The sequence below is a fragment of the Lonchura striata genome, chromosome 20, assembly GCF_046129695.1.
Source record: "Lonchura striata isolate bLonStr1 chromosome 20, bLonStr1.mat, whole genome shotgun sequence".
In the NCBI taxonomy this organism is placed as follows: Eukaryota; Metazoa; Chordata; class Aves; order Passeriformes; family Estrildidae; genus Lonchura; species Lonchura striata.
This window is the reverse complement of record NC_134622.1, coordinates 6389431-6413037: the sequence shown is the minus strand read 5'-3', so window position 1 is coordinate 6413037 and position 23607 is coordinate 6389431. Positions and strand designations below refer to the sequence as shown.

Sequence of the window (23607 nt, the reverse complement as noted above, 5' to 3'; positions counted from 1 at the left end):
GCTTTATCAATGTTAAAATACAACACACCTGCCCCTTCCTTCAATCCCCACAACACACAGCAGAAAGATGGGTAAATATGACATGATTTAATATAAAAAGATTTAATATCTGCTGAGGTTTTTATCTTCTAAGTGCCTACAAAGAGCCCCAATATTTTTCCAGAAATTGAAGTGTGGCAATTCTCCTTCACCCACCACAATTTCTGGCTGGAACAGAAACAAGTGATGTCCCTACCATCCAAAATTTCACATTGTCTCATAATAATCACTTCTTTTCACAATTAGCACTGAATTTCCTTGATTTATGATGATTAAACCAAGGTGCCACATGACAGCTGCTGTTCAATTGTTAAAGCATCACCAACAAATAAATCCTGGTTCTGTTCATTCTGTGAGGAGGAGATGAGGGACAGAGGAGTTACCCCAGCCCAGAGTGAGGGCTGCAGCTCTCAGTGATGCTGTCAAATGTTTTTGCCTTGAGGTTACAACAGCATTTAAATAGTAGAGAAGAGTTAAAAGAAAACAAATTCAGAACCAAACTTGTGATGGTTTTTGGAGCAAGGCAGACACGTGAGAGCCCCAGAGGATCTGCAGAGGCTTCAGCAAACCCCACAAAAGCCAAGCAGACAATGGCTGGCAGTGCTCCCCACAACTTCTGGGAGTAAAATTCTTTGAAATTGTTCCTGAGGAAAGTCCCAGCCAGCTCCCAGGGCAGCTCCTGGACAATCCTGCTTCTGTTCAGGCAAGGCTGCACGAGCAGGGCACCTCTGACGAGTTTCTGCTCCCACTTTGCCCCTGTGCAATCCCACAGTTAGGAGTTCAGGAGTTTGTTTGCTGTTTTTTATGGAATGAAAAGGCCACAAAGGAAATAAATCTGCCACGGAGCTGGAGCTGCAGGCCCTGGGACATGGCTCAGGGCTCTGCAGTTCCCCCAGTGCCCCAGGCAGGAGCCCTGCAGGGATGTTAACATTCACAGCAGGAGCTGCTGCCAGTCGGGGCACTATGGAAACGTGGGGCTGTGCCAGGGATTTCACAACAGCTCTTTAGGTCACTCTGGCTTGGGGAAAAAAAAATAAAATGCCTCCCTCCCCTTCCACTGGGCAAATATCGAGGCTGACCTCTAGCCCAGGAGGCAGCAGGAGCATTGCTGAGCTCAGGGAGAGCTCAGCTGTTTTGCCTGTGAAATAGTGGAAAATTCCCAGCAGGGAATGGAGCAGGGGGAGGAAAGTTTCAGTGACACAGATTTGCCCAGACACATCCCAGCACAGAGGGGCAAAGTCTGGGGGAGCAGCACAGGTCACACAGGGAGGAGCTGGGCTCCAGGTGGGTGTTTTGACCACCAGCCTTCATAAAAAGGCTTTAAATGTGATTATTCAGTGAGGCAGAGTTGTTTTAAATTATGTATTTGCATGAGGGGCAGTTTGCAGCCTTCTCCAGGACAATTAAACCTGAGTTTTAATGGTGTCATTGCAGTGGAACGAGCTGAGATTTGCCAGAGGCCCTTCCAGGAACTGCTCCCCCACTTCTCAACCTTTGGGAAGTGACTTCAGTTCTGAACTGCAGCAGTTGTGCTGTAAGAAATGCTGAGGGATTGCTCACCTAAGGAAAACTTGAACTCAGCCATAGAATCAAGAGGGAAAATCCCAAGAGTGTTCACAGAACACAGCTCAGGCAAAGGGAGGCCAAGGGAAGATTTGGAATACTCATTTCCATTGGAGTTTACACTGTTATCTGTAAGGAAAATAACAGGAACTGCTTTAGCTGCAGGTAAAATATCAGGTTTTATCTGTTTTATCTGTCCCTGAGGGCAGCCAGAACAAGCAGGAAGCTCAGAATGAGGGGAGGCTCATCCGTAACACATCAGGGCAGGGGGAATTCAGAAATCCAGGGGGAATTCAGATGCTGGGAGTGGGTGAGGGACTCCACAGTGATGTCACCCCACAGGACACCCAGTTACTCCTCTGATCCCTTATCCAGGCAAAACTTTGTGGTCTTTGGACAACAAGAGCTGTGCCAGGCAGAATTTAATTCCTGGTGAAGGTAAAAAACATGGATTGCATCGAACACAAAAATCCTGTAGCTCCAAAAATGTTTTTTGCTGTTTGTCTCTGGCTGAGATTGCTGGGTAGGAGTTACAAGGACAATTTTCCAAGGAAAAGAAATCTGGGAAGATGCTGGGAGAGACAAAAAGGACTGGAAGGTGATATTGGCATCCCTTTTTTCTTTCTGCAGCTGAAGAGTAGCCCCAAAGTCTGGGGAAATGGCAGCCCCAGGTGATATCACTGCTCAGGGCTGATTTCCAAGGAGGATCAGCTCAAATGATTTCCTTGGCCCACTGAGCAACTTCAAGCTGATACAGCACAGAATGTGACTCAGTAAAATCCCACCATCACTTGGCAACAGGAGGAAAATATAAAACCAGACAAGAACCAGATCAAATATTGACTTTGTTCAAGGGGAAATTCAAGGGGGGGCATGAGAGCAGTGTATTTCATATAAGTAGGAAAGAGAGCACACCTGAAAAATGAAGCATAATTTGTGGAAAAAATTCAACAGGAAAAGTGTTTTGTACTTATCACCACAGCATTCAGAGCCTCTAGAACACTCGGCAGAATGGGATGTGATGGAGAGATTGTAAATTCACTTTGGAAAAGGACAGCAGAAAATAGGAAATGCTGTCCCCTACCCAGAGAAGTGATATGGGTAAATTAAGCTGAAATATTCTGAATTTTCCATACTAAACACTGCAAGAGGAGAGAAAACACAAGTGGTGTAATACATAGGAGATATGCCAGCAAAAAGTGAAAATTAAAAGGTTTTTATTGACTGATATGTTCTTCCTGAAAACTTCTTGAAATGTACAAACTGGACATTCAGAACTGATTTGTACATTCAGTATGTTACACTGATTCTTGGAGCCACTTGAGAGAGAGAGAGAGAATATTAATGTCACTTACAGGATGTTCACATCGTTGCAGACACCAAAAAGTGTGGATACATTCTAGCCTAAAAGTGAAACCAAAACACAACTGGACACCATGGTACACAGAAATGCCAACCCCAGCTTCACACACCAACCCAGCCACGGGAACTGCAGCCCCTCTCTGAGTCTGAACCAGCACTGCTTATTAAATTCAACCCCTTTTCCCAGATTTTGGAGCTGTTTGGGGAGGGAAATGCTTTGGAGTGGATTGATTCCCTGCAGGGTGTTCAGGCAGTGTCTGTGGGGGAAACGTGGCTCACCCTGCGTGGGATTCATTCCTGGGGGAGGTTCCACACAAAAGTGTGCTCAGAGACCCTGCAATGCCCCTTGCTATCCAAAATCCATCCCCTGCCACACAGGATTATCCCAAATTAATGACTGCCTGCTTGGAAATGGAGCTTTGCTGATTTCAGGCCTGCTCCACCAGCCAGGGGTGATTTCACAGCAACCCCAGAGCTGCTCGTTTCACAATTGGAAATGAAATTCTCATTTCTCCAGAGCTTCTCATTTCACTCCCACGTTTGTTTTGGAGAGCTGCAGTCATTAAATGCTCACAGCAATGCTGTTCCTGAGCTCTGGGCAGTGCCTGTGGAGCAGGAGATTTCAAATCCTGTAGGTCACACATTCCCTGGGGACCTGGCCCACAGATTTGGACTTGTTTTCAATTCACCAACCTTTTAATCACAGTCTTCTTCGTTTTTTTTTTTTCCCCCTAAGAGCAGAAGGTCGTGGGTTCTGAAGAAAAGAGGTCTCTTTTATAAGCTCAATACAGTACTTTTATATTTCAGACTATGATATACAGTGTATACCATAAATTAAGACAAAAACTTGTCACTTCATCTATGTAGGCACAAGAAAATCAGTGACTTTACTGAAGTGGAGAAATCTTCAAGGGTATCATGATTCTGGACTCCATCTCCTGAATAAGGGGCACTGAAAAAAATGGAGAGAGGTTTTAATTTCACTGACAGAGTTCAGCACATTCAGTAATCACCCCTCTATACGGTGGTTGTGGGAAAAAATTACTTTAATATCATCTCTCTGCTCGTTTGAAGACAAATATTTCCATTCTTTTCACCAAAATGGAAGTGATCCCACATTTTTGTGGTGTAACTTCCTTTGAAATGTGGCCTATGGAACCCAAATCTGACATGCTTGGCACATCTCTGGGAGTTTTGTTGTGACAGCTTTCTTTGATCTCAAAGCTCTCCTGGCTTTTTGTTCCAAAGTCTAAATTCCCTTTTCCCAGCAATGCATTTAACAAGGCTCCTGTATTTCAATAAATACTCAAAGTAATTATTTAATATAAAGGTAAATTTCACCCCTGGTTCCCTAAATCTTTTACAAGCATTTACATAAATCTGTTCTTCCACATTCCACAGAAATGCTGCTATAAAATTCAGTATTAATGCAGTAAATTTTTAGCACTTGGGCAACTTTTCCATGTACAACCAGCTGCAAAATTCACTTTACAGCTCAGTGCAATGTCCCTCTGCTCCTTTACAGGATAAAAACTGACACAGACACACATTTGCCCCTGAGATACAAAACTTTTTCCCCCAGTGGGATGTGCTGAGGAGCAGAGAGGGTGGCACAGCCCAAAGTCTGCCCCCAGCATTCCAGAGAAGTTAATGGGTTACCTGTGTAATAAACCAGTTCATCCCAGCCAGGTTTGTGCCACGCTGCATTCCTTATATCTTCCCTGGTTTGCAGGTCTTTGTAAGCTGGGAAAACAAGCACAAAGTGACTCCTTTCCCTTCTGCACAGGAAGAAATCCCTTAAAAGAATGCCAAGGAGGAATTAGGAGGCTGGGAACAGCAGGAAGGAAAAAAATCAGGAGTTCTCTGCCAGAAAGAAAAGCTCCCAGAGCAGCACAAACAGAAGGAGCTGGAGAAGACAGAAAATACCTGGGCACAGGTAAGATAATGCAGGGGCACAGCTCTACATGAAGGCTGCCAGATTGCTGAAAGATAAAATTCTGGATTGTTGGGATATGAATTAAAAACTGGGTCATTCCTAACAAATTATTGTTTTTCAAGTTGAAAAAACACTAAGGTGTTTATGAATATGAATGTATAGAGAGAGGTAAAACACCTCCATGCAGGAATGGAAATAAATGCCTGACTTTCCTTTCTGCAGGTGTGGGGGATTTGAGGCTTGAAATGAAATTGTAAAAAAAAAGATTCAGCATGAGCTGGGACAGCAGGGTCATGGCTGTGGGACTGAGAGCAAACACTGAGCTCCTAATGAGAAAGAGACAGCAGAAACTGTGGGAGAAACAGAACAAACCAGGAAATGTTCATTTCTTGTTTGGTGAAGAACAAATTTGCTTACACACAAGTTAAAAAAAATCAGCAAAATAAGAAATTTAAAAAATTGGGGAAAAAAAAATTACCCCGACTTTTAAGACATTTCCTTTGCCTTTTGTAAAAATATTTCCTCCTGGGCAAAGTGACTGGGTTGGCTGAGTGGGAGAAGAGAGCAGGGAAGAGGAATTTACCCCAGAGGTGATGGACCATGTAGAGTTGTCCAATCTGGGAGAAAAATCCCCCAACTGCTTCATTGCTGTCCTGTCGGAACCGAATCGCACGAGCCCTGCAGGGGAGCACAGAGACATCAGAGCCTGCACAGCTGGGCAGGAAATCAGGGAAAATGGGGAAAAAAACATTGGAAAATGGGAAAAAAACAGAGTGGAAGGGAAGCTGGAATGTTAAACTGAATTTATTGTGCACTTCAGTAATTAGAAGTAAGAAAAAAAGCTGCATTATGCTTGTTTTCAGCACTAAGTAATTAAGATTTACCTCTGTGTCTTGTTAGGATGCATTAAAATTGGAGGATACATTTTGACTAAATTTTGGATTAATAATTTTTCAGCCAAATGCAGGATAAAAATAATTGCTGGCACAGTGTAAAGTAGCCTTTTATAGCTGATTTTATAACTAAATCCTTAAGTTTCAGTCATGTCAGCTTTGCCATATTAATATTCCACAGATTTTGTAGTAGTGGAATACAACTTTTTATTCATGCAGATCTTTGCATAAATTAAGGTAAATATTTCTCTTGTTGTATCTTATAAAACAGATTTTCTAGCAGTAGAGATGTGCCTATTTTATAAAAAAAAAAACCCTAAATTTAATTGTTCGAATGACTGTAAGTGAAAAAATTGTATCAATGATGAGTCTGGAAATCTAAGTCCTCACCTTTGTCCAAATAATTGAAAATACTCCAAACTGTTTAACTATCAACCACTAGAATTGCAAGGACAGCGAGTGCAAATTGAAATAAGCTTACACTGGTTAAAAATAAGACAAAACCACATGCAAATAATCAATAGAAAACTGTCTGAAATACTGCTAACCCATATATTAAACTACAAATGTGCTGCTCAGCAGCTTTTCAAGAAGCAACTTGACTTTGAAAGCTCAAAGAGCCAAAATTTCAGCTGAAAGCGGTTTGGGAAAGATGAACCAAGTGTCCCAGAAGAAGTGCCACTCTTCCCAAGCAGCTTTCTGCTGAAAATCCAGGGTTTTTGCAGCAAACTAAAAGGGTTTTGGGAAGCAAAGCCAAACCACAGAGGGTTGTTTGTGCACAAAATTCCTTTTTTTTCCCCTCAGAGGGTCACAGGATTGTCTGACCAGGGGTGCAAGTGCAGCAGCAGCCCCTTAACAGGGAGGTTTTGGTGGCTTTGGTGCCACCCTGGCACCTCCTGTCCTGCTTTTTCTATACCTGCACCTCTCAACCAGGGCTGAAGGCAACACTTACCTTAATTAATTAACACTTACCAGTAATTGCCCCATTCAATCATTGTTCCAGGCTGCAGAAACAAAACACGCTGTTAAAGCTGCAGTTTAAAAGAAAATATTATACATTTTCCACACCCTTTCTGCATGGAAAGCACCCTGTATTAACACAATCCCTTCCTGTGAGTGATAAGAATATTAAAATAATCTCTAATTGCTCTGTTTACCACCTCTTAGTCATCTCTGAAGCATCCCTCAAAGCAACCACAGGGTTTCAGCCCTGCAGATTATCAGGATCTTGTTGGAGCCTGCCTTCACCTCAGACCCCACACTCTGAGAGCCAGCTTGGATAAAAAACAGATTTTTCAGATAAGCTCTGTTTGCCATAAAAACCTACCAAAGGTTTTAGGACAGCAGAGAGCTTCAAAAATCAGAAAGAAATCAAATTTGGACTTACTCTGAGTTGGTAGGATCTCAGTTCATAAATGTTAGGGCCATCTCTGGGAACAGGTTCATTCCAGAAGCTGAACTCCAGCAGGAGCTGGTTCTTCCTGGAGAGGAGCATGTTACCCCTCTCCTTACGGAATTCTGTGAATTCCTAAAAAATAACACAGCAAATGGGTCAAATTCTGCAACAACAAACAGCAGGACACCAGATGTGGCTTTGATTGGGGTTTTTTTAATGTTATCAGGCTTGTGGGACAGCGAAATCCCGAAAGGAATATGAATTCTCCCTGGTGAATCTGAGAATTCCAAGGATTTACAGGTGAATTATTCGGGAATGAAATGTGAGTGTGACAATAAATCCTTTCTCAAAGAGGTTTCTGGGCTTGTACAGGAAGGGAATGAGACACTTTGCTATTTAAATCTGCTTTTTTTATTTGCTCTGCCCATTCTTTGCTCGCTTCTGAGTAACAAAATCAGCATTTTTTACCTTATTTTGACGAAGTTTGCTCATGACCTCATTGAGAGCTGGGTAACCTCCTTCATATCTCCACAAATGAACTGAAAGAGAGAAAATTTCAGTGTTTTCAGGGATGTCCCAGACCAGTGGTAAATCTTATGCAAAAATCACACTATAAAATGCTCTTCACACTACAAAATTACACAAAAATAGAAACCAGGCAGCAGGTTTGAAAATAGCTTTTCATTAATAAAAGCACTACACATTGGATTATTTTAGGGATAATGGAATCATCTGCTTTTTGAAAGGGGTTCTCTTGGAAAATTTTGCAATTTACTCTGAGGGTAATAGGGGAATTTCTGAAAGGACTTTTTGTTGCCATGCTAGTAAGATGTGATGACTTGTCATGACTGTTATTGAAATTAAGATTCAGCTGAAGAGGATGACTTAGTTCCAAAAACGTGCTTTGTACCAATTTCATCTAAGAGCAGTAGAGGGGCAGATTTTCAGTTCAGTAAATTACTCCAGCACACAAGCAAGACACTTTCTGTAGGACATGAAAAACGATGCAAATGTTATTTCTGAGCTCAACATGAATAAAAGCAGAAGAAAACTGAACATTTGCTGGGATTTCTCCTATAAAAACAATTCCAGTTTTTCAAAGCATTCACTCTTGAATAAATCAGAATAAACCCCTTTAATAAATCATAGAAAGATGTATTTACAAGCATTTAGTACGGAAAGGCAGTAGTTTCACCTCACAGAAAAATAAAATCTATTTTCTGCCCTCTTAAGCAGCTCTGTGCCTTTTCCACAGGCTGATGGGAGGCACTTCCCTGGGAGAGCAGATTTCTCCTCCTGCTCCTGCTGCTTCACCCCCAGGGCAGACTTGATGGATCCACCTGATATTAACCCAGCACTGAACAAATCAAACCCCACTGGAATCTGCTTTATTCCAGTGTTGCAAGAACATTTCTAAGGCAGGCTGGGGATGTAGTGACAGATCCAGCCTGTGTTCATCTGTTCCAAAAGCAGCCACTGGGATTTGCCTGAGGAATTCCCATTTCAATTGTCCTCATTCCCCAATTCCCCTTCAACTTCCAGGGCTGTTCTCAAACATTGTTTGGTTCATCTGCTGTTAATTCTCTGCATTTGTTCAGTGTCAATACTGCCATATGTTGGCAGTGCAGGGAGAATTGATGTGTGCAGGAGTTTATTTTTTAATTAGGAAGTCACAGCACCGAGCCTGGCACAGCTCTCACAGAACCTCTATGGATTTGGATCTGTGGCTTCCCATTCCTTCCAATTCCCAGGGCATTTCTCAGGTTTTCTCTCTACACCGGGCTCTTTGCAGTTACCTCTGTAGCAGCTCTTCAATCATGTCTAGCTCCAGTTTGTTTTCATAGTTAGGCAGTATCCTTGTATGAACATGAACAGAAAGGTTTTTACTTTCCCCCAGTAAAGTTTAATGTTAAGTTTACAATGCAGATGGCTTGGAATGATTTGCAATTCATTATCATTCATATTCATCAATTACAGCCTGAAAGGCTGAACAAAGCTTTTATACTGCTCAAGGAGGGACAAACTCTTGGCTTTGCAAGAGTCACCCAGAAGTATTCAGGAGCTGTGCCCACAGGATTGTATTTTACAAATATATCCCCAAAACCTGTTAATTTTACCAACCATCACCACCTGGAAAACACAAAAATACACCAACAACGAGACAAAACTGAAGGAATGAAGGCTCTGCTGTCCAACAAAAGCAAGCAGTGCACATTTAAGACAGCTGAGGAGTGATGCACACACTCCCCTCACTGCACACAGGGGGTTTGGGTGTCAGCAGAGATGATTTAAAAAGAAGAAACCTGCCAAGCACATGGGTTTACATTGTACTTCTATCTCCTACCAGCCTGATCTTGCTCTCCGTACCACGTGTTCCAAGTCCCCACCAGAGCACAAGGGTAGTGTTTTTCTTCATGAATCTTTGGCAGCACCTCTTGACTTGAAAACAAGGAACACACAGACACTGGGTTGCATTGCCTTCAGGGAGGCCACAGTTGATAAATGTATAACACAGCATCATGCTAGGAACATTCACAAGTTTATTTTGCAGAGGAGAAAGCTGAAATAGCAAATTCTGCTATGCAGGGGGAAGGTGGCTACACCCCCATGGAGAATTAAGGTGAGTGTCACCATTTTTTTAGAAATCTGTAACAAAGATCTATAACATTTCTGTAATATATAACATTTACTGCATCTTTGGATGCAGTAAATTAGGTGTATCTAAATAATTATGTCTGTCTAAAAGGTTATCCAACACATCAGGAAAACAAATATCAGGATTCCTCACTGAAAACTCAGCCTACGTGGGTGATTTGTTTGAGACAAAGCTTTTCTTTGCTTGGGGAAAAGCTTTTCTTTGCTTGGGGAAAAGCTCCCCTCAAGGGGGGAGAACTCAGAAATATGAAAGTACACTCTTCTAAACCAGTTACAACTGCTGAGCTGAATGAATAAAAATAATTTGGTAAATGAAATAATGGCTGTAGCTCACAGGATTGCTTTTTGATTTCAGAAAGTGCTCTTACTTTGAGGCAACTCACCCACTAATGAACAGTGGGACTGCCTTAAAAATACCTCCCATACAAAATTTCTGTCTGACTCTTCCCAGGATTTCTAATACTCTTTCAGACTTTAGAAGTGGCCCAGATTAACATGAGGAAATTTAAGTTTTGCTGATTGCTGACTCAGTCAAGACAGCTTTCCCTGCACTGTGCCTTGATGATTAAGTCAATTAGTCTGGTTGAACTCTGGCTTTTCTATTTTTCCCTGAATAATTACCCTTCTTCCTCAGTTTGGCTCACAGGCAATGAGTCTCTGCACAGTATCAAGGAATAAAAAGTAGGCTGGGCTGGGGCTGGGAATCATTGGAGATGAGTTTTCCTCTGGTTTCTGCCACTGACTTTCCAGACAACCTTGAGCAAATCTCATTACCAATTTGTACCTCGACATTTTCTCACTAGCCAGTGTAAATAATATGATAAAATGACTCTCCAAGGATATTGTCAAGGATGTTTCACCACCAGTTCATTTTTGCAAAGCAGAATGAGATCCTGGAAAGGCAGCTTTGAAGAGGAATGGGAAATTATTGCATAATTCTACCATGTATTGTTGAAAATTAAAGGAAAAATGCCCACTGAACACCTTCTAAAAAAAGCTGTCCCTAATTCTTCAGAAGGGCTCCTTAACCACAGTGATTCATGAAATATTCTTGTAATTGTCTTCATTACATTATTTATTAATACCTGGTGATGATGATGACTAATTCTCATTTTTATTTGATACAGAATTAACCTGTTCATTTTTCTTCTTCAGGGAGAGGCAGGAGGGAAATTCAGAGAGGCTTAATTTTGTTTATTACTTTATTCAAGTTGTCTCCTTGCCTGAAATACTTCAATTTGCTTTGGAAAGAATCAATCTAACTACAGATATTTCATCTGACTGCTGTCAGCAGTTTCTTTCTTTGCTGTTTGTCTCTTTCCTTGAAAACAGAAATCTCTGCTCTCACTCAACACTCAGGCAGCTCATGAAATATTGCAGAGAAGTGATTCCCCGTCTTGCATAACTGGACATGTTTATATTCAGCTTTTAAACAGCAAGCTGGCTGAATGCTAATTGTCCTTTACTGTGTATCTATTTTTTAAACAACAACAAAAAAAGCTAAAAATACCTCAATTGAATGTTATTCTAGTGGCTTTTTATGCTTCTATAGCAGGGAAATCAGCTCTGGGTTATCCAGCCCAACACAGAGGTGACAGATGAGCTGTGCTGCCACCCAGGAACAACTGAGGACATGAACTGGGAGCTGGGACTTCCTCCCCTCCCTCCAGCCCAGCTGCTGTGCTCACACTTCAAAGTTGGTTGCAGAGAGGTGTTATTATGCTGAGAAGGTTTCTATTGTCAGTGAGAAAAGCACTGCTGGGTGCCAGGCTCACTCCAGCCCCAAATTTAAACACACAGTTCTTTCAGGGCTCCAGAGGGGTGGATTGTGGAGGCAGAAAAGGAGTAATATTTCTGCAGTTTTACTCTTAAAGCAGTCAATTTCAAATGTGAGTAATTCCTACGTGTTCTAAAGCTGTAACTTTTTGGGAAAGCTGTCCCAGAACTGCTCCCTCTGGAGGGAATCACCCCAGTGCAGAGACCCCCATGCAAGATTTGTGTAACTCCTTGGGAGCAGCTCAGCACAGGCCTTGTGCAGAGGGATATAAATGAGCTGAGAGGAAATCAACCCCTGGGTTTCTAACATCTGAGTTTTATTTAGCAGTGATCTCTCTTTCCTTCCAGTGTGCAGACAAAACCCATCCTCAACCTGGCAGCTGCAGTGGGAATGGCAACATTCCACCTTTCCCTGCAGGGATCAGGAACTTTAAGACCACTCAGGGAAGGGGGAGAGCTGCTTCAGCAAATGTCACCAAAGCTCTCACGACAGGAATCATCCTCAACTGCAGCTCAGGAAATGGCAATGCCAAGAGGGAGGTGGGGTGAACTGGCTACAGGACTTTTTGCTCTTTTATAGCATCTATTTAATACCAAATCGTAAAAAAGCAGAATTTTTGTCACCTCCCCTCTACATAACTATGACAACAGGAATCATCCTCAACTGCAGCTCAGGAAATGGCAACGCCGAGAGGGAGGTGGGGTGAACTGACTACAGGACTTTTTGCTTTTTCATAGGATCTATTTAATACCAAATCCTAAAAAAGCAGATTTTTTGTCACCTCCCCTCTACATCACTATGATGTCTGCCAAATCAACGTGCCTAAAAGGTGAAAAGAGAGCTCCCCCACTTACCAGAGCTTGTTGTAGGCCTCTAGACATTCAGGTTTGACATTGTGAACTGCAACAACAACAACGAGAGGGCGGTGAGGCGGGCAGGGGCAGAGGGAGGAGAGGTGCTGGGAGCACAGAGCCATCACTCACACTGCAGTTTGTACAGGCTGCTGGTCTCTCTTTTGGCCAGGAGGTTGGAGTGGGCGTCTTTCCTGGGATCCACCTTGCGCACGAAGAGGGATTTTAACCAGCTGTCCTCGCGGGCGCTGCGGGCAGAGCAGCCCAGCCCCCTGCAGGGAACAAGGACAGCCCTGAGCCCGGCGTGGCCACCAGGCAGGCAGGGCAGGTAGCCACAGAGCTGCCCTTGGCACACACTAATGGCAAAAAACAGAGCTGTGGCTGTGACAGCACTCAGCAATGGAGTCTTGAAGGGAAAGTCAAGCTTGTTTTTTACTAAAATTCTTTCCAGGTATTCAGAAAAATTGTGATTGCAATGGATTTCTTTAAGACTACTTAAGACTAAGACCACTTAAAATAATAATAATGACTCGTTGAGGTCTCAGGGAAGAGCCTTCAATATACTGGTTAGTGATCAATGTGGCAGGTTTATTTAGTAACTGAGTGCAACTGGAAAAGCACAATCAGAAATTAGCACAACGTCCACTTGCACACTGCTGGAACTTCCCAGTTTCTCCCAGTGAAGTGGCTCACTGAGATTTATCATTTCACTTGACATTATTATACTATATAAATTACATATAGATATTATTATATTTTCTCACTAGACAGTATAAATTAACATTTCACAGACAGTTATCCACTGCTGGATTATTCTCTTTTTTGACCCAGAGACAGGGCAACTGAGAGGTGTTGTAAAAACTTTTATTCTATTTTCTGTCTCATGTGAAGAGAAATGTTGAGACAGAAAGAGACAGACAATATGTTATGTTATAACATGATGTTATAATTAATTATATAATTGTAATATATTATAATATATAATTAATTATAACATAATGTTATAATTCATGCCATCACAATAAGAAGCTATTTTTTAATCACAATACATTATAAGCCTAATTACATTATAATTACATATAATATAAATATTATAAAATAATTATTACAAGTTTCCTGCCCTATCAGCTTTTGCCACACCATGCTGTAGATTAAAGCAAATAATCTAAAATTACCCCCATGGGTCCCACTACAATGCATTTTTCATAGTTCTATTTCTTTAAAGTATCCAGACTTATTTGCAAGGCCATCCTTTGAAACTTGTTTCTAGTTCCCTTTTTTTCTCAACAATGTCTTTTCTATTTCATGGCATTTCTAAGTCAGCATTTCTTATCTCCAAGTTTGCATATGGATGCCCACTATGAGAGCCTTCTGCCAGGCTTTGAGAATTCTCTACAAATCCGTTTCCCACATTTCCCCTTCTCTCTTGAACAGAAAAAACTTCTCTGATGGCCTTGTTCATCATTTGCTGTGCACAGTGAAGCACACAAGGTGCTAACACTGTCACTGTAACAATTAATGTACATAAAATCTTCCATCAAACTTTAAAAATTCTCTACAAACCCTATTCCCACAACCCACATTATCCATGCTTATTCCCTGTGCAATGGCTGCTTCTCCTGCCTATTTATCCTCTTTTTTAACCCATTGTTTTTGCCCAGGGCTGGGTCTGGCCTGGTGTAAAGAGTCAGGAGTGAAAAAGAGCAAAAAACGTGCAGAAGGAAAACTGCACAGTGTAAAAGGGAAAGGAAGTGCCATATGTTCCTGTGCTCCTTAAAGACAGCTCTACAAAAGGGAAATGTCTTTCAAGAGGAAAAATAGCATGAAATACTGATTTGGGAAAGAGGATGAGATTGCAGCAACACACAGGGACACAGAGCCAGGCTCTCTGTACAACATCCACATTTCCCCTGCCTCCAAACATAACATTTTCACTGTCTTTTCTTATCCAATCTTTGTCCAGCTTCTCCAAGTACACTTTCAAAATAGTGGCACCTCCCTTTACATCACAGCACACAGACTGTGGTTTTTTAAGTGATGTGTTAAAGGAATTATTCCTTTTTCCCAGAGACCAGGACAAGGAATCTGATGCATTTAACTGATCCTCTACAATGTCTGACAAGCTCAAAAGGTTTTGCTTCTTTCTCGTCCTCCAATTTGCCTTTTTTTGACAGCCTCATAGTAGCCACAGTGAAGAAAAATTAATTCTGTCACAAGCTTCTCCTGAAATACTGAAATATTACATGTGGCATTTGTAGCACATATATTTACTTCTAAGGTGGAAATCTCAGCCATCAACTTTTCACCCCTAACTACTGACTTGTGGATCCAGAGGACAGCTGGACCTCCAGCCCAAAGCTTTCTACCAGGAAAAGAAAACAGGGAAAGAAAATCTCAATTTCCTTTGGGAAAATATCCCCTAGGACACACCTGTATTGCACAAAAGCATTTTTTACAACAATCCACCTTTTAATCCCAGTGTCAGAAAAGAACATAATGACCTGGTTCTGCCCATGGAAGCAGGCTGGAGGAGAGGGAAAGTATTGCACAGCAGAGAAACAACCACCACAGCTGAGATGACCTTCAGCACAAAGAAATGATGTTTAAATCTTGGTGTGTTTATTGAAAATGGTGCCTGCCCTGCTCTGGGCACACACACAAACATGAGGCTGTGCTAAATTCCTGAGGGCAGGCATTTGAAGGGCAGTCCATGATAAGGCTGCTGCTGGAGTGGAGCTTTCTCTGAGCTCAGAGAACCCCACCTCAGAAATTCAAGTTTTGTTTGAAAAGGCTCCCTCAAATTAAGCCCTCCCTGGCTCCAGGAGGCAGAAGTCAAACCCTGCAATACTCAGACCTGTAAACTCTCATTTTAAACAATTCCCTCCCCTTTATTAAACAAAGTTAGCAAGGTAATATTTAGAAAACTCATCTACAAGGATCATTGTTTGCAGCAAACTTTGAAGAGGAAAAAGAACTCCATCAGCAGCAGAAGTAAGCTGGAGCTACAGGGATTAACTCTGAAAAGCAAATTTCTTTGCTGTTAGGAGAATCTCGTGACTTGAATGTTAAACTGCACTGAAAACTGGAGGTATGGTTAATTTTCAAAACAATGACATGAGTAATATTTTACATGTATGGAAAAATCTTTTCCCCAGCAGCTGTAAAGCTCCTCATGAGCACAAATCACAACTAAATATACACCTCACACACTGCACCCAAACTGAGATTCAATAGCCTGACTTTTAATCAATATCCTAAAAATACCACTGAACCAAGAAGCCCTGAATTGATCACTGATTCAATTTTTGGGGCAATCTGTACCCAAAATTAGCTCTGGAGGAGCAGGGACTGAATTCAGGTCTTTCAACAGCTGTGAGCATCAACTTGTCTTTGAGAACTTGTCATCAAGTTCTCAAGCTGCAAATATTAACTGTGGGCCTTGCTTTCCTGCTGCAAAGGTTGGGCTCTGAACACAAAAGGCTAACACTGAATTGCTTGTTTAGATTAGATTAAAAATCTCACGGAAAACACCTTTTTAGCACAAAACATAACCTGGGTGGGACACACCAGGTTAAGTATTTAGATTTTGTAGTAACCCAAATCTACCTGGAAGAGTAAGAAAACCAACTTTTCTATCTTTGACAGCTTTTGATCTGTGGTCTAAACAAAGTTTATTTGCAACTAAAATATGCAAAAATCATGCAGGTAAAACCTCACAACACATTCCCTGAACAGCTGCTTGCAGGGATGCTTGTTCTAGAGCTTGAAGCGGCAGCTTCAAGGAAAGGGAGGAAAAACTGTGTAGATCCATCCCAGCTTGGGAATTCCTGTGTTTCCATCACCCTGTGCCTGCTTCCTACACCTGGGAGGTGCCCCCAGGAGCTGTGTGCGTGTATGAATGCACCTCGGGCACCCTCGCACACAGAAATACAAATCTCTGCACACCAAAACCTGCGGGATGTGCCTCTCTGTGTGCCCTAGCACCGGGAGAAGGTGAGCCCAGCTCCCACGGGAAGTACCAGCCGTGGCTGTGAACGGTGAAGGCAGGAAGACATCGGGATGTGCAGCCACGCAAACCCTGGGCAAGCAGGGATTTGCGGCCGTGCCCGCTGACAGGAGCCGCTGCCGGCCGTGCACCCTGTTGCTCGGAGGAGTTGGAGGGGCAGCGCGGTGCGAGCATCCCGGTGTCTAACACGGGCGCAGCGGTGCGCAGGCGGCGGGGCACCCCGGAGCCGCGGCGCGCCCGCTCCGCGCGGGGGTGGCCGTGAGGGGAAAGGCTCCGGGCGCCCCCCGAGCCCGGGCTCCGGCGGCCATCCTCCCACCCAGGGGCGGACTCGGGGAGGGAAGGAAGGGGCCGGCCTTGCGGCCCGTGACCTTGAGGGACGCCCCGCCGCTCGCACCGCCCGCCCCAGGCCCGGCCGCTGCCCCGCCGGCGGGGCGCCATTTCCAGCCTGGCAAGGGGACGCTGCGCGCGGCGGGGCGCAAGGCGGCTCGGGCGGCGCCGGCTCTTGCCGTGCAGCTTCCCCCGGCGGCCCCGTCCCGCCCGCCTCGCCCCCCTCAGGGCTCACCTGAGGGCAGGCCCGGTGCCGGGCTGCAGGCGCGGCAGGGCGGGCGCTCCCGCCAGGCTCCCCCGCAGCAGCACTCGCGCCGCCATCTTGCTCCCGCCGCCTCCCTCCTGGGCCGGGGGCTGCGGCCACGCCCCCTGGCGGGCAGCGCCGCCCGCGCATGCGCGGCCCCGCGACCCCCTCACGGCCCCTCAGCTGAGGGGGGACCCCGGCCCCGCCTTGGGGGGACCCAGTCGGGTTTAGGGGACCCTGCCCAGCTCTGGGGACCGCTACTCAGATATAGGGGAACCAGTTCTGGTTTTGGGGTTACCCAACCTTGGTTTAGGGAGGACCAAGTCAGATTTGAGGGAACCAAGCCAGCTTTAAGGGGACCTTGCTCAGCTTTGTGGACCGCTACTCAGATATAGGGGACCCAGCTCTGGTTTTGGGGCTCCCCAGCCTCGGTTTTGGGGGAACCAAGTCGGATTTGGGGGAACCAAGTCGGCTTTAGGGAGAACCATGCCCCGGTTTGGGAACACCTACTTAGACATAAAGGGACCCCAGCCCCGGTTTGGAGGGACCAAGTTGGGTTTAGGGGGACCCTGCCCAGCTTTGGGGACCGCTACTCAGATATAGGGGAACCAGTTCTGGTTTTGGGGCTCCCCAGCCTCGGTTTTGGGGGGACCAAGTCGGATTTGGGGAGAACCATGCCCTGGTTTGGGAACACCTACTCAGACATAAAGGGACCCCAGCCCCAGTTTGGAGGGACCAAGTTGGGTTTAGGGGGACCCTGCCCAGCTTTGGGGACCGCTACTCAGATATAGGGGACCCAGCTCTGGTTTTGGGGCTCCCCAGCCTCGGTTTTGGGGGGACCAAGTCGGATTTGGGGGAACCAAGTCGGCTTTAGGGAGAACCATGCCCCGGTTTGGGAACACCTACTTAGACATAAAGGGACCCCAGCCCCGGTTTGGGGGGACCAAGTAGAGTTTAGGGGGACCCTGCCCAGCTTTGGGGACCAAAACCAGTCTTGGTTTTGGGGGGATCAAGCCAGATTTGGGGGGAACCATGCCCCGGTTTGGGAACACCTATTCAGACGTAGAGGGACCCCAGCCCTGCTTTGGGGGGACCAAGTCAGCTTTAGGGGAACCCTGCCCAGCTTTGGGGACCGCTACTCAGATACAGAGGACCCAGGTCTAGTTTTGGGGTTCTCCAGCCTCGGTTTTGGGGGAACCAAGTCGGATTTGGGGGAACCAAGTCGGCTTTAGGGAGAACCATGCCCCAGTTTGGGAACACCTACTCAGACATAAAGGGACCCCAGCCCCGGTTTGGGGGGACCAAGTTGGGTTTAGGGGGACCCTACGTAGCTTTGGGGACTTCTATTCAAATATAGGGGAACCAGTTCTGGTTTTGGGGTTCTCCAGCCTTGGTTTGGGGGGGGGACCAAGTCGGATTTGGGGGCGATTTCCCAGCCCTGGTTTGGGAACACTTAAGACGTAGAGGGACCCCAGCCCTGGTTTGGGGAGATCTACTTGAATTTGGGGGGACCCCAGCCAGAGTTTTGGGGTGTCCCCAGCCTTGTTTAGGTTTACCCAAGCCCCAGTTTGGGGAGGAACCCACTTGGACTTATTAAGACCCTCAAGCCCCAGTTTTGACAGACTCCTGCCCCAGTTAGGGGGACCCTGGGCTCAGTTTGGGGCGACTCCAGTCTCGGGTTGAAGTCCCCCAGTCAGATTTAGGGGAATCCCAGCCCTGGTTTTAGGGGACCCAGTTGGATTTAGGGGACTCCCAGCCCTGGTTTTAGGGGACCCAGTTGGATTTAGGGGACTCCCAGCCCTGGTTTTAGGGGACCCAGTTGGATTTAGGGGACCCCCCAGCCCTGGGTATGTTGCTCTCCCAGTACATTTTTGACTCGCTGGTTGCTGAAGGGTTTTCCTCACACTCTGCTCTGCTGTACTTGGATATATTTTCGCAGAGGAGGAGGTGTGTGCTGGCATTGAATCCTTAAATCACTTCAAATTAAGGATAAAGTGATAATTAGAGTAATAATTAAAGGCTAGTTCTAAAAGCAACAAGCCAATAAACACAGAAAGCAGTCAGTGACTAATCCTTATCATTCCATGTAACACCTGTAATGATTCTATCTTGGCCCTATAAACTTTCCCTTCCCATTTTATGACTTTTCTATCAGCACTTTCTGAGACTAATCCAGAAGATAACACATATGATGTGCTTTAACATCACAAAAGTACAATCTTTGTACTTTAAAACAATTTAACCTACAATTGCCATGACTCTTAAGTAACACAGTCTGACATGTAATTTGGTTTTAGTGACATTTTGATCTGACAGTGTGGCAAGTTCTTGAGCAACCCTCCTGGAGCCTACACTGGAAAAATTATAACCTTCTGTGATGAATCAATCTTATAGGAAAAAAAGTGGCATTTTCACAGCTACTCAAGGGAAATCACAAGACAAGAAAATATTCACTCCCCTAATTAGATGTAGATGCAACCTATTAAGCAAACAGGAAAGCTTTGCAATTTTTTATAATTATCTAGTTATCAGAACACTTATATTCCAAATATTGAGGGTCAATTTCTGCTTGGATACAGCTTCAGTGCACTTCCTATAGCCCAGGACCAAGTTCTACCCTGTGTCCAAGTTCTCCCAATCTCTGCTTGGATGAAGTTTCGCATTTTGCATTCACCTGGGCAGGAATCAGAGCTCAGGTTTTTCCTTTGCTTTGATCAGCCAGCTCCAATTCCTGAGGAATTTACATAAACCTAAACCTCTGCCACAAACAACAAGAAAAACCCAACAGCCACATGCTTAAGGCACTTCCTCAACCTCAGAGCCTGTGCCCACAGAATTTCACACAGAACATTTCAGTGAAAGTTTCTTGACAACCCACATGAACACTGGCATTCAAAGAGCAGCATTTTTTGCTTTGAAGCACCAAAGGAACTTTAAGGTTTTCATTCCTGTTGTCCCAAATCATTTGCTGAGTTCACTCAGGCTTTTTAGGCAGCCAGAACTGATTTTGTGCAGGAAGTTAAAGGGAAAATGATCCTTAATAATTTTACAACAGCAGAGAACACAACTGGAAGCTACTCAGTTGCTTAAAGTAAGATATTTTAGGTCAGAGGCTAAGATTTTAAGTCTGATACACCTTGTTTTTTGCTTCTGACCCTAAAGACCAATGGATACTTTGGAAAGGATTGCTCACAGCTCTCATATCCCACTCTCCCCTCCCACACTGCCAAATTTTAAGACAGATGCCCTTTTAGATCCAAAGTCAGAACAGGAGGCTGCTGCAACAGCTGCAGGCTCTCATCTTGCTCTATGTCCTGGAGGAGAGGACATGAGATCCCCAGAGCTGTAGCAGGATAAAATCATCTTTCATCACTAACTCCTTGGGCCTTTAACTCCACATTAAAACATGCAGCAAACCAGCACCTCTAGCTCCCCAAAATGTGTTATTTTAATTAGCTTTTCTAATGAGCCTAAATCTAATCATTTTTAGGCTTTGTATTCTCATCAGCTCCCCCGTCCTGCTGGCAAAGCTCAAGGAGATCCAGCTCTCCCAGCATGAAATCCTGCTTGCACAGGGGACAGAGCCAACCACACTAAGCTGCCCAAAGCTTTGATTCTCACCTCTCTGCCACTAGAAAGGCAAAGGGCTGTGTTTTTGTTAGAGTTTGGAAGTCAGAAGGCACTGTAAGAGGAAATAAGGACACAATCATGCAGCTGATTGTAAAATTCTACACTTCCTTTCAAAAGCTTTAATAGCACCATCTCCAGTAACCCTACAAACCACAAAAGACTGCCTGAAACACAGAACAATCAAATAATATAATGACCCTCCCACCGAAATTAAACATCACACAGTTGTAGTCTTGTCTTAACACAGAGAGGTCATTCCAGGAGGGCAGCTGCCTTTGGGAACTGTCACTGGGGCAAAACTACAGGCAACAAAATGAGGTGTGAACACTAAACTTGCATTTTTTTTCTGTATTTTCATTCAAAGATCCAGGTGCCCATCAAACTGCAACATCTCTTTGCATAAGCAACTACATTTACTATTTATTTTGACTACAGATTTCACTGAAACATTTAACATATCACAGCAGGGCCTCAAACATCCCTGACAGAGAGAGACAAAAGCTGGAAGCCCTCTGCTTAAAATATTTCCCCCACTATTTGTCTGTTGAACAAACTTTAAGTTCCTGAAGTTTCTCACTTAGATAGGTGGTATCTGCCTCAGTGAGATTTTCTGAATCTGACAGGTTTTCCAGGAATCTGGTTCCTGCACAGGGCTTTCCTGTGATGGGATCTATGACATTGCCAACCTTGAACACAATTTCAGCCAGTTCGTGTTTCACGTGTTTGCTCCTTCTCTCAGGCAGAGCTTTCAGAAGAACAATGTCTCCAACAACACACTGCTGCAGTGGGTCATGGGCAAAATAGGTTTTTCTTTTGTTAAAGAACTGTAAAAGGAACAAAAAGAATAATAACAATAATAAAAAAAGAAACCTTGGTATTATATTTCAAAGTTACGTGATGGTTAAATATATAACTAATATAAAATAAATTTCACTAAAATCTTATGCATCTTTTAAAGTGAGATTCAGTTTGGATCATGAAGAGAAATGCAACTGTGCACTCCACAGGTTCTCCACAGAAAGCACACAGCACTGCTGTTTCCCAATCTCTTCTCAGCACAGTGTTGCCAACTGAGCCTGGAGAAAGGAGATGGGGAAGAAAAAGCTCTGAAATCTGTATTTTGAAGTTTTTTATGTGAGAGTTTTCTAGCTGAAATATTTTTTTTTCCACATAAAAAGTCTTTTTTTGTTCTTATTAGAACAGCAGAGCTCAGAATTTTTTTATGAAATAGATTAGGTTAAGAAATAAAGAAAGGTTTTTCTACTGGATAAAATATTGACATGGGCTCCACAAGACCCATTTTCCAATCCTGACTCTATCCTTAACCTTTTGGTTACCAAAGGCAATTTATTCTACCTCCATGTACCACTGTTTCCCTATTTAAAATGGCGAAAATACAATTTTTAACCTTCCTGTTTGAAGTGCATCGATAAGGGATAAATCCAAGATCACAGGAATGTTACAATTATACATACAGAAAAAACAGCTATAAAATTTATTGTACAAGTGACTAATATCAAGTCTCCAAAGCATGCTCCACATCGACATGATAAATTAAATCTAAGTGTGAAACAACAAAAGCTTACCTTCCCAAAAAGATCAAATGAAATGCATTAACAAGGCACTTCAAAGAAATACATTTAGCAGGTAATTTGTAAGTCCTCACCACTCACTGCTTTTCATCCTTTGCCATCATCCCCACAGCCAGATCCTTAAGGAGTTTGATTTGTAAAGAGTCATCAAAACTTTTAAGAGTTGAATCAGCAGAACATTTCTCCACATGACACAAAACCCACCAGGCAAGAGAATTTGGTGTTACCTTTAGCAAGTAGGGATCCAGCACGAGCCTTGTCACTCTCACTTTGGCAGTTTTCTGCATTTTGGTCCCAATTACTTTCCCCACTATCCATTTTGCATGGACAGCTCCACGTGGGACAGACATGGTTCAGTTATGGTCATGCAGTGCCTGGCAGCAAGAAAAGCACACGTGTTATTGTAACAAAGTAAAAAAATTGTTTTTTACTTTTGCACTTTCTGATCAATACCAAAACTTTCCTTATTTTAGGCTAACAGCTTCATTAGGTCATTTTGTTGGAAGAACAGTTCAAAACTCCATTTATTGCACTAGCTCAGCCTTTTGGACAACATAGAAGGGATGTCACCATGTCCTTGCTATCAGTAAAAGTTCCTTCAGGACAGCAGCAAAACTGGAAAGTGTGAGGAGACCTTACCCCACAAAAAATGAATCATCCCAATTGTCACGAACACAACAGAGAAAAGCGTAGCTGTGGAAATTATTCATTTAACTCACACTCCAGCAGCTGTTTTGGCTGGAAACCTGTTCATCAGAACAGAGTGCAGCCAAACCAAGGAGCAGCCTACAGCTTTTGTTCAAAGTAATTTGCTTCTGTGCCTCTCGAGCTGATGAAACCTAAGGGACGTAATGAGCTTCTCAAGCCATAAATGACACATCAAAGAGCTGTCTGATCTATAGTACATGTGTTTGCTTTCCAGGTCTTTCCTGCAAGTAAATTATATTCCATTACCTTATTTGGTTTAATTAGGGAGAGCTTTCTGTACCACTCTTGCAAGAGTCAGGGGAAAAGCCCAACAGACGACTTGAATCAATATCAAAACTGATGGAGATTAATGACCATTTCCTCTCCTACTCAGATACATTGCTAAGCACAACCAACACCTGTGAACTCTCCATGCCCCCCCAGTTTGCAAGACACTCGCTTTGATGTCCCAACACATCAAAAGCAGAGTTTAGGGACACAGCCATAGGAGGAAACTTCAGCAAATACTCGCGGGCTGCTTTTCCCACGCCTAACTCAGCTGTGGGCGCTCAGGGCTGGAAAGGATCAGCGTGAGGGGCCGTCCTGCACTCATGGCTAAACACCCCGCGCAGCCAGGCGTGTGCAGCAC

The 23607-nt window shown here is 43.9% G+C and overlaps 2 protein-coding genes and 1 long non-coding RNA gene across 3 annotated transcripts; 1 reads left to right on the top strand and 2 right to left on the bottom strand.

Moving 5' to 3' along the window:
* Positions 1-2802: 2802 nt before the first annotated feature.
* NIPSNAP2 (nipsnap homolog 2) lies at positions 2803-17157 on the bottom strand. The gene is made up of 10 exons (XM_021550953.2): positions 17041-17157; positions 12605-12744; positions 12476-12521; positions 9534-9628; positions 7658-7728; positions 7181-7321; positions 6766-6797; positions 5484-5578; positions 4624-4707; positions 2803-3916 (listed from the first exon to the last, which is right to left on the bottom strand). Exons 1-10 carry the CDS (start codon positions 17124-17126, stop codon positions 3852-3854), a joined length of 855 nt encoding a protein of 284 aa, XP_021406628.1. The 5' UTR covers positions 17127-17157; the 3' UTR covers positions 2803-3851.
* Positions 4659-8245, top strand: LOC110482041 (uncharacterized). Its single transcript, XR_002467355.3, has 2 exons — positions 4659-4900; positions 7416-8245. It is a non-coding gene; the product is annotated as an uncharacterized LOC110482041 (long non-coding RNA).
* Positions 17158-20767: 3610 nt separating the features above from the next.
* Positions 20768-23192, bottom strand: MRPS17 (mitochondrial ribosomal protein S17). The gene is made up of 2 exons (XM_077787498.1): positions 22499-23192; positions 20768-21503 (listed from the first exon to the last, which is right to left on the bottom strand). The coding sequence occupies exons 1-2, from the start codon at positions 22619-22621 to the stop codon at positions 21213-21215; spliced, it is 414 nt and encodes a 137-aa protein (XP_077643624.1). The 5' UTR covers positions 22622-23192; the 3' UTR covers positions 20768-21212.
* Between the last annotated feature and the right edge of the window lie 415 nt (positions 23193-23607).